This window comes from Otolemur garnettii, unplaced genomic scaffold (assembly GCF_000181295.1).
Source record: "Otolemur garnettii isolate 467f Iridium unplaced genomic scaffold, OtoGar3 scaffold00108, whole genome shotgun sequence".
NCBI classification, from domain to species: Eukaryota; Metazoa; Chordata; class Mammalia; order Primates; family Galagidae; genus Otolemur; species Otolemur garnettii.
Window position 1 is genome coordinate 951,562 of NW_003852503.1, and position 11,377 is coordinate 962,938.

The 11,377-nt window shown below is 37.9% G+C and overlaps 1 protein-coding gene across 2 annotated transcripts in view; it reads left to right on the plus strand.

Moving 5' to 3' along the window:
* CHEK1 (checkpoint kinase 1) overlaps positions 1 to 11,377 on the plus strand; it is a 33,624-nt gene that overhangs the window by 6,785 nt on the left and 15,462 nt on the right. For both annotated transcript variants that reach the window (XM_003796777.3, XM_012809587.2), the window contains exons 5-10: positions 2,972 to 3,160; positions 4,698 to 4,802; positions 6,677 to 6,772; positions 9,160 to 9,265; positions 9,445 to 9,622; positions 9,877 to 10,008. In XM_003796777.3, the coding sequence (XP_003796825.1) occupies positions 2,972 to 3,160; positions 4,698 to 4,802; positions 6,677 to 6,772; positions 9,160 to 9,265; positions 9,445 to 9,622; positions 9,877 to 10,008 (806 nt within the window). The remainder of the gene's footprint in view (positions 1 to 2,971; positions 3,161 to 4,697; positions 4,803 to 6,676; positions 6,773 to 9,159; positions 9,266 to 9,444; positions 9,623 to 9,876; positions 10,009 to 11,377) is intronic.

The following is an 11,377-nucleotide window of genomic DNA, read 5'->3' on the forward strand; positions in this document are numbered from 1 at the left end:
AAAAAAAAAAAAAGAACACTCACAGTGGTGCTGACTAACATAGCATTAAACTCTAAACAAATGTTTACCCACAGTAAAACAGATACATTATAGAATAGATGGTTTGGCAATAAGATGGCTAAATTTCAGGAATATAATGATGTAAAGTGAAAAAGGATAGTTGAAAAATAATTCATATGGTCTGATTCTATATGAGGGGAGTATAGCTTGAATCCAGGAGTTTGATACCAGCCTAGTGAGACCCTGTCTCAATTTAAAAAAGTAAAAACAATCAAACAAACAAAAGCCCACAAGGACATAATATGACAATTCAGAATGGTGGTTACCTCTGAGAAGGTAGGGGAGACAATGTATTCATATGAAGTATTTACAGGAGCCTTTGAAGGAAATAGAACATTCTTAAAGTGAGTAGATATTGACTACAATGTTATATCTTGTATATTAAGTACTCTTTAGTTTCTATTCAATATTTAGTAATTATCTTTTCTTTTTTTTGAGACCAGTTTTATTTTGTCACCCCTTAGTAGAGTGCTGTAGTGTCATAGTTCACAGTGACCTTAAACTCTTGGGCTCAAGTGATCCTCTTGCCTCAGTCTCCCAAGTAGCTGGGGCTTTAGCTGCCCACTACAACACCTGGCTGTTTTTAGAGACAGGGCCTTACTCTTGTTCAGGCTACTCTGGAACTCCTGAACTCAGACAATCCACCTGCCGCAGCCTTGCATTATAGGGCCAGAATACAGGCGTGAGTCACTGTGCCTGGACCTACTCTTTAAACAAAAGAAGTAAAACATTACCAGTGTTTGAAGTCTTCCTATGCATTTCTCCACAAATGTATTTCCCCTTACTTTAAATTTTGAATTTATTACGGGCAGTTCTCTAACATGAATACTATGTTAGAGATAGTATTCTCTATATCTATATCTCAGATAAGACAAAAGAACAAAATCCAAGGAGTGTTTTAGCTCTGGCTTAGTATTTTAAGTGATCATTATTTGTAAGTAACTTGGAATGCTTAGTCTCAATGATTTGTCCAAGTTGTGTCATATTTAGCTACTGAGAAGATAATTACAGTAGCTACCTCCAAAGTCAATACTGATGAACATCCTCAGTAGTTTACGTATCATACTGTATGAATGTATTTGATTTTTTTTTTTTTTTTTTTGAGATAGAGTCTCACTTTGTTGCCCTCTGTAGAGTGCTGTAGCATCATAGCTCACAAGCAACCTCAAACTCTTGGGCTTGAGTGATTCTCTTGCTTCAGCCTCCCAAGTAGCTGGGGCTACAGGTGCCCACTATGATGCTCTGCTATTTTTTTGGTTGCAGTTGTCATTGTTGTTTGGCGGGCCCAGGCTGGATTCGAACCTACCAGCTCTGGTATGTGGCTGATACTTTAGCTGCTTGAGCTATAGGTACCGAGCTGAGACATTTTTTCCTAACTTAAAAAATTATAGGGGGAGGTGCCTGTGGCTCAAAGGAGTAGAGCAGCAGCCCCATATACCGGAGGTGGTGGATTCAAACCCGGCCCCGGCCAAAAAATGAAAAAATTATGGAACAGTAGCAACTGTTCTATGAATTTGCGTGCAGGCCAGGTACAAGAATTGTTATGTCACTAGTCTTTCTTCCCCCACTTATACTCTAGTCCATGTTACTGCATACTTATATATCTTTAAAAACAATTTTTTTTCATTTATTTAAAAAATTTTTTTTTTTTTTTTTTTTAGAGACAGAGTCTCACTTTATCGTCCTCGGTAGAATGCCGTGGCGTCACAGCTCACAGCAACCTCCAACTCCTGGGCTTTGGTGATTCTCTTGCCTCAGCCTCCTGAGTAGCTAGGAATACAGGCGCTGCTGCAGTGTTCATATACTTTTTTGTTGCAGTTGGCTGAGGCTGGATTTGAAATTGCCACCCTTGGTATATGGAGTCGGTGCCCTACCCACTGAGCCACAGGCGCTGCCCTATATCTTCTTAATAATTTCCGTAGTTTTCATTGTATGCATGTAGTATAAGATTTAATAACTTCCTTATTAGTGGACATTTATTTTCAAATAATATTGCATGAATATCCTTATGTTTGTGAATTTGTGGGAGTATTTTTTGGATGTGGTCCTACAAGTGAGAATTGCTAATTTCAAGATTGACTATTTTGAACTTATCATCTTTTGTCGCTTTGCCCTTTGAAAAGGTTTTCACCAGTTGACACCTCTGATAATGAAGAGATTTCCCTAACTCCCAAGACTAGGTTAGATCCCTTTGCTCTAAAATCCTGTAATGTTCTATATTTTCATAACCTCCACAACAGTTTTCTGTTGTCAGTTATCTTCACTGATTTATCAACTACCTGTGTTGACTAGCATAGTACCTGTCCCTTGGTTACAGTAGATACTCAGGGTAGAAGTTAAGTTCCAAGTCCTGTCTGCACTTTGTGTGTGTTGAAGATGGTAAGTTAGGGTGAAAGTTTGTTCTTCTGTTCTTCTGGTTTTTTGGTACTGAGTTTCTTCTTGTTTTCCCAGCTTAGCCACATTGACAAGAAGTTCTTGTGATTTGTGAGTCTTTGGTTTGGTGTGTCTTCGCATTTTTTTTGCTTCTGAAAAGGTTGTGCCCCAATATTACTGAGGTCTCCTCCGTGCTGTCTGCTTTCATCCTGCGTTTTCCAGAAAGGCAGCCCCTTTGGCTCCAGCATCTTTCTTTAATCTGGTCCACACTATTTTGTGTGTTGAAGAAGCTATTTCTCTAATATTTTTGTCGAATAATTGAGGACATGAGACCTTTTTCTAGTTTTAGCATAGATAATAATGTCTTATCCTTTTTTTTCAAAATTTCTTTTTTATTTTCGTCATTTTTAAGGTAGAAAGCTTCTATAAACCTTAAGTAACACCATTGATTTTTCCAATGAAACTTAATTCCTTTAAGTTTATGTGTTTAGAAAACATTTTTATTCAATGTCATCCTTTTTTTCCCCCTTTGGTTTAGATAACCTGAAAATCTCTGACTTTGGGTTGGCAACAGTGTTTCGGCATAATAATCGGGAACGTTTGTTGAACAAGATGTGTGGTACTTTACCTTATGTTGCTCCAGAACTTCTGAAGAGAAAAGAATTTCATGCAGAACCGGTTGATGTTTGGTCCTGTGGAATAGTGCTCACTGCAATGTTGGCTGGAGGTGAGAGCTAGTTAATCATGATAAAACTCTTGTCTTATGAAAAGTCTAATTTGCCAAAATTGAAATAAACCAAGGGAATCCATATTTTTTTTTTTTTGAGACAGAGCCTCAAGCTGCCCCCCTGGGTAGAGTGCCATGGCTTCACTGCTCACAGCAACCTCCAACTCCTGGGCTCAAGCGAGTCTCCTGCCTCCACCTCCCAAGTAGCTGGGACCACAGGCGCCCGCCACAACATCTATTTTTTGGTTGCAGCCATTATTGTTGTTTGGTGGGTCCGGGCTGGATTCGAACCCACCACCTTAGGTGTGTGTGTGGCTGGCGCCTTAGCCGCTTGAGCCACAGGCGCCAAGTGGAGAATCCATATTAATATAATAGAATTTTAATAGCATCTTCATCAGTTCAGGCTGCTATCACAAAGTATCTTAGATTAGATGACTGTGAGCAACAGAAATTTACTTCTCATAGTTCTAGAGGCTGGAAGTCTGAGATTAGGGCGACAGCATGGTTGGGTTCTGGTGAGAACCCTATTTTTTTTTTTGTTAGAGACAGAGTCTCACTTTATCACCCTCAATAGAGTGCCATGGCATCACAGCAACCTCTAATTCCTAGGCTTAGGTGATTCTCTTGCCTTAGCCTTCCAGGTAGCTGGGACTACAGGTGCCTGCCACAATGCCCGGCTATTTTTTGTTGCAGTTTGGCTGGGGCCGGGTTCGAACCTGCCACCCTCAGTGGCCAGCACCCTACCCACTGAGCCACAGGCGCTGCCCCGAGGGCCCTATTCTTTAATCACAGATGTCTGTCTTGCTGTGTCTTCTCGTAGTGGAGAGCAGAGAGCGTAGAAGCAAATTCTGTTATGTCTTTTTTTTTTTTTTTTTGAGACAGAGTCTTACTCTGTTGCCCATGGTGTCAGCATAGCACACAGCCTCAAACTTTGGGCTCAAGCAATTCTCCCACTCCACTTCAGCCTTGTGAGTAGCTGAGTATAGATGCCTGCCACCATGCTTAGCTAACTTTTGTTTAATAGAGATGGGATCCTCCTATCTTGGCTTCCTGAAGCACTGAGATTATAGACATTAATCACCAGAGCCTGACCTATTATGTATTTTTGTAAGGGCACTAATTTCATTTATGAAGGCTCCCACCCTCATGACCTTATCACCTCACCAAGGCCCTACCTCTAAATACCAAATAGGTTAGAATTTCAGCTGTGACTTTTGAGGGGGACACAAACATTTAGGCCATTGCAAGGAGTAACTTATTAATAAACAATTTGGAACTTTTCACCTCCCAGGTTTTTTTAAAATGAGGTATGTATAGTTATTAAATGAAAAATCACAACAGCTCTCTCTTTTAAGGTTTCTGTAAACATTTATAAAGAGAGTAGGGCTAGAAGTGGTTATCTGTCTTTGAAGGGCCTCTGAAATTTCTGAGTTGGCATTATTAGATTGAAAACCACATAGAATGAATAGCTGTTCGTGGATTTATATTATTGTTTTTTAAATTTTTATAATGGCATAATCACTTTTCTTATTTTTAGAATTGCCATGGGACCAGCCCAGTGATAGTTGTCAGGAATATTCTGATTGGAAAGAAAAAAAAACATACCTCAACCCTTGGAAAAAAATCGATTCTGCTCCTCTAGGTAACTGCACTATCTTTATTGAAACTATTGATTTCTTGAATAATTAAGTCTTGTGCTATTTTTTTCTTACAGTTTTTCTTTTTAACTTGTAAGTGAACACATAAATAATTTATGATCTGTGTAAATAGATTAGAAAATATAAATAAAAATCCTAGAACTCAGAAATAACTTTTGAAAAATATTTTGAGGAATGCATTATGTGTTTAGGACAACTTGAAACCATGTACAAAAAAAAAATTTTGATATATGTTTTTCTACATTATTGTAAATATAGTCATATGTTAATAACAGGGATCCAGCCTAAGAAATGTATCAGTAGGTAATTTTATTACTGTGGGAACATCACAGAGTGTACTAACACAAACCTAGATGGTATAGCCTACTACACACCTCGGCTATATAGTATGGCCTATTGCTCCAGAGCTACAAACCTGTACAGCATGTTACTATACTAACCACTAAGCAGTGCTATCATAACAGTGGTAGGTATTTATGTATCTGAACATAGAAACAGTAACAGTATTATATCCCTGTGCAACCATTGTCCTATATACATTCTGCTGACTGAAACATTATGTATTATACAAAATGGGATTATAATACACAGCTATTTCATAACCTGTTTTTTTTGTTTGTTTTGTTTTGTTGGTTTTAGTGCTCTGTGATCATTTTTCCTTGACTACATGCTTGTTAAAAACTGTGGTCTCTATATTCTGCTCTGTGGATGTGCCTTAATGTACTCATCCCATTCACTTTGTTGAAGATTTAGATTTTGTTCTTAAATTTTCACTATTAGAAAAGAGAAATGATCAGCATCCACGTAACTTCATGTTTGCACATATACTTAAATTATTTACCTAAATCTCCAGAAAGAAAATCGAAGGTTTGAAGATGTATATAGTTTTTAGTCATTAAGCTTATTTTGCCAAATTGCTTCCAGAAAGTCTATACTGTTTCATTGGTTTACATTTAAAAAGAAAATTAACAGGGCAATAAATGATACTGTTTTTAATTTTTATTTAAAATAAAGCATTAATGAAGTTATATATTCTTTATTAGCTTTTTGTCTATTTTGCGTATTTTTGGCAAGGGGATTTGTTTTTGTGACCACTCTGAAGTGTGCTTTATTAATATATTAATGTTGAATAGTATTTTCATTTTCTATATATATTTTTTATAATTTGTCATTTATTTACATCTTGTTTCTTTTATCTTGACATGTAGAAATTTATAACTTTCAAATCTATTATCTTGTCCTTTGTGGTAACATGTTTTCCGTTGGTGTTTTTATGGATTTGAGGATGTTCATTTTTGCATTTAAATTTTTGGTTATTAGAAAATAATTCTGGCATTAGGAGATATATGAATTTTTTATTAAAATAATGAAAATACCTTAGGCTGATGGGATGATGCTTGGTTATATTACTGTCTCCTAAAAAGCTACTGATAAGTAAATGTTCCTTATGAAACTGTGTGAATGAGGTCGTCACATGAGAACATGACATATTACAGCAATGAAAGTTGGTACTAAAAATGGATAAGAGTTTTTCTTAATGTTGTCACATGGGGAGAAACATTTTTTTTTTGCAATTTTTGGCTAGGGCCGGGTTTGAACCCACTACCTCCAGTATATGGGGCTAGTGCCCTACTCCATAATTGAGACTCAGATCTAGGAAGAATATTCTAAGATGTAGCAGCAAGGAACAACTCCATGAAATTTGAGCAATAATTTAGTAGCTTTATTTTTTCTCTTTCCCAGAAATAATATGTAGAAACAAGTAGGCCAGCAGACAGTGTGTTCCCTATCACAAGCCATAATCTTTCCCAATCTGCATGACTCTTTTGTAAATGTTGTCTTACTGTTTTATTTTTAGCTCTGCTGCATAAAATCCTGGTTGAAAATCCATCAGCAAGAATTACTATCCCAGATATCAAAAAAGATAGATGGTACAATAAACCACTCAAGAAAGGTAATACTCTTAAAATGCAAAAATTTCTTTTCTATGAAAGAAAAGGTACTTGCAAAGTCAGTATCATAAGTCAGAACACAAGAGAGCTGTGGTCTCTGTCCTCATGGAGATTATAATGTCTAGTAAGAAAAACAGGAATATAAATAATAATTTTGCTTATCAATAATTATAAAGGGGAAAGTCCAGGTACTATAGCTAAGTGTTGACCAAGTCTTACTGTATAGGGAAGGCTTTTCTTCCTGAGGAATGATATTAAATCTAAGATTTGAAAATCAAAGGAGCTAGTCAGGCAAGGTGAGTGCCAGCTTTGATTCTGAGTAGGAGGAAGCAGTATTTGGAAAATCTTAGATTTCAGAAAGTCTGGTACATTTGAGGAACTTGGGACAGATGTCTTTCATTCTCATTGTCTCCCATCTTCCCATATTCCTCCTCCTACCAGCTTCTAAACCCCAAATTAAAGTTTCTGCCAAGTGTAATTTGTGTTATGGTTCTTGATGACAGTAGGGCATGGACCGTGTCTGTCTGGTTCATCACCAGTGGTTAGCACAGTAGATGGTACATCATAGGCTGGTCAGTAAATGTTGAGTAAATGAGTGAACAGAGAAGTGGGAGAGGAAGAGGAGTTTGAGATGGGGCCACAGAGATAGCTAGCAGTCCAGTTGGAGAGGGGACCTTGTGAGCCATGTTAAGGATTTTAGGCTTTCACTTAAGGCAGTTGGAGAAACTTGAGAGATGTTAAGCAAGGAACTCATAGGGTAGTGTGTTTGGTTTTGGGAGATCTTATCTCATACCACACTTGAACATGTAGTTAAACTTCTGTGGCACACTTAAATTATGTAGATTATCAAAAAGAGTAAAAAGAGGAATATACTTAGTGTACTTTGAACTTCTTTTGCAAATAATTAATGATCTTTAAAAATTTTCATGGTGCACCTAAGTTCCTCCCACGGCACACTGGGTGAAAATCACACTGGTCTAAGAGGAAGGGAATAAGTGACAGAGCATCAAGATTCCCAAGGACGTATGAGGGTATGAGCTCCATAGCACAGTTAGGGGGGGACATTTGATAGGGGGATGGAGGGGAAGAAAGGATGGGTGTGAATAGATTTGGTAGTGACAGGTTGAGGAAATTTCTGTCTAATGGCCTCATTTTCTCTGTGAGATCGGAGATATTATATGCAAATAATGAAGTGATAAAGGGTGATCTTGGAATTTCAGAAGGTTGGAGAAATTTTGGAATAATCTTGGAGGAGAATAGGAGAGGAAACTGACCAGAGAAACAAATAGGATAGTAAGCTGATGTCGTGGGTGCAGCTGAGGATTGTAACCATGAATTTATAGTCGCATCATTTTCTGTATAATCATTTTTCTTGATAAAGCTTTTCTAGGGGGGGCAAAGAATGTTGGATGGAGCAGATTCATAATGTTTACTGTCATTATCATTAATTACTCTTTAGTTTAAAAACTTCCAGTCCTTGAGTTAGGTCTGTCTGTCTTCATAGAACATTGTTTGGTAGCCTGTGAAAGATGCCATTAAAATTGTGGCCTTAGATACCCCACACCTGGAACATAGTTACAGTTCACAAATTTGTGAAATGTCTAATTTGGCACATGGGTCTTAGTAAGTTTATAACTTGACCAGATTTCTTATAAAATCATATAAGCGTCACTATTCATCTTATAAGTATTTGGGGTTAAATTAATGGATTTAGATATAATTTTTCTTCCAGTTGCCAGTTGGGTTAATTAAAAAATATCTAGGCTAGGCACCTGTGGCTCAACCGGCTAGGGCGCCAGCCACGTACACCTAGGGTGGCGGGTTCGAATCCCCGGCCCGGACCCGCTAAACAACAATGACGGCTGCAACCAAAGGATGGCCAGGCGTTGTGGCGGGCGCCTGTGGTCCCAGCTGCTTGGGAGGCGGAGGCAGGAGACTCGCTTGGGCCCAGGAGTTGGAGGTTGCTGTGAGCTGTGATGCTACGGCACTCTGCCCAGGGGGCACTCTGCCCAGGGGGACGGCTTGAGGCTCTGTCTCAAAAAAAAAAAAAATATCTACATAGGGGAGGGGGGAGGGAGAAGGGAGGGGGTAATGGGTGGAGGGAGGGAGTTTGGAGGGATTACTTCTGAGGTTTACCTTATAGGGGTACAGGTGAATCTTTCTAAGAGTAGAATGTGAATGTTTTAAAGCAAAAACTGAGAAAATGACATGAAGGCTGTGTTGACCAGTTGATGGAAGTATTTCAGATTGCATGTGAAAACCCCACACTGTACCCCAGAAGTGCATTAATGTACATAGTTACCGTTCAATAAAAAAAAGAAAAAAAAATGGAAAAAAAAAATATCTACATAGAAGACGTGAAAGAGTTTGTATTTGTTTTGCTTTTTAGGGGCAAAGAGGCCCCGAGTCACTTCAGGTGGTGTGTCAGAGTCTCCCAGTGGATTCTCCAAGCACATTCAATCCAATTTGGACTTCTCTCCATCTAATAGTTCTAGGTAAGACTCATAAAGTAGTTGTTGAATGTAACATCCCACAGAGAGAAATGATGCATGTACGTATTTTTTCTTAATGATGAACATAATTTTGTCAGTGTGAAAGAATGGTTGTTTGATGGAAGGAAGGCCTGATGGATTTTGTTTAGAGACGTATTTTCCTCTCTATCTTAATGCTTTAGTGAAGAAAATGTGAAGTACTCCAGTTCCCAGCCAGAACCACGGACAAGCCTGTCCTTATGGGATGCCAGTTCCTCATACATTGATAAACTGGTGCAAGGGATCAGTTTTTCCCAACCCACATGTCCTGATCACATGCTTCTGAATAGTCAGTTACTTGGCACCCCAGGATCCTCACAGGTGAGGGAATTAAATTTTTCATGTATATAGTGGCAGCTCTTTATTTTTTATTATCTTGAAGTCTTTTTTTAATGTGTAAATCTTAGATATATAACTTTTAAATTATGCATGTTTTTTGGACAAGAGAGATAGAAGGGAGAGGCCTTCATGCAAAAGAATTCTAAGTCTTAGAAAAGCACTTTCAGACAAAGTGGCTATGATATGACTCTTTTTAGTCATAATGGATTTATGAAGTTTTTTTTTTGGACATATAGAACCCCTGGCAGCGCCTGGTCAAAAGAATGACACGATTCTTTACCAAATTGGATGCAGACAGATCTTATCAATGCTTGAAAGAGACTTGTGAGAAGTTGGGCTATCAATGGAAGAAGAGTTGTATGAATCAGGTATGTACCAATGATTTTCATTATATTTTTTCCTGAAGAAAAATTCAAATATTTGAGTAAAACTTATCATTATCAATATATTTCAGAAATACACAGTAATTGGTTTAATTTGAAAAAGAAACAATTTAAACTTACAGAATTTAAGTAAAATGTTCTTTACTGAAATATTTATTAAAAGACCTTTCAAAGGTTACTAAAAATATTAAGCAACTGGAGTTATTATTTTCTTAAAAACCATGCTTAAATTGTAGACAGTATCAATTGACTTACATATGAAAGAAGATATATTAGCAATCCTTACTGATTTTTGTTATCTGTATTACTATATCATAGTTATGTGCATAACATTGACATTCTAATCTGTCTTTAAGGCTTTTCAGGAAAAAATGTTAACACTCTGAAAGGCAAATGGGGCTATTCTATTCTGAAGGAGACTGAAGAGTCCTGATAACTAAATTCAAAACATAATCTTTCACTAGATCATGGATATTAAGAAAAAATTAGGATATTAAGGCTTGGATCCTGTAGCTCAAGAGGCTAAGGTGCCAGCCACATACACCAGAGCTGGTGGGTTCAGATCCAGCCTGGGCCTGCCAGACAACAATGACAACTACAAACAAAAAATAGCCAGGCATTGTGGCGGGCGCCTATAGTGCCAGCTACTTGAGGGGCTGAGTCAAGAGAATTGCTTTTAGCCCATGAGTTGGAGGTTGCTGTGAACTGTGATGCCACGGCACTCTACCCAGGACAACAGCTTGAGGCTCTGTCTCAAAAAAAAAATTAAGATAGTGGAACAATTGGGGAGATTCTAATCTGGGCTATATATTAGATAATGTTTTTGTATCAATGTCAGATTTCTTGGGTGTGATGATAATATTGTGGCTTGTAGGAGAATCTCCTTGTTTGTTGGAGAAAACATGTTGAAGTGTAGTAATATCTATAACTTAATTTACCCCAATCCATAGTTTCATTAGGGTTCAATCTTGGTGTTATTTATTCCATGAGTTCAGACACATTTCAGTGACATTGTATCTTCCATTGTAGTGTCATGAGTGGTGTTGCTGCCCTAAAAATCCTCTGTGCTCTGTTTCTCCCTCCCTAGCCTCTAACACCTGACCAGCACTGGTCTGTTGTTTACTGTCCTCATTGTTTTGCCATTTTCAGAAGTGATATAGTTGGAATCATACAGCATGTACCCATTTCACAAACAAAACAAAACAAAATAAGAATGGTGTGGAGGAACAGGAACTCTTTCACTGCTGATGGGAATGCAAATTTTTTTTTTTTTTTTTTTTTTTTTGAGACAGAGCCTCAAGCTCTCCCCCTGGGTAGCGTGCCGTGGCATTACAGCTCACAGCAACCTCCAACT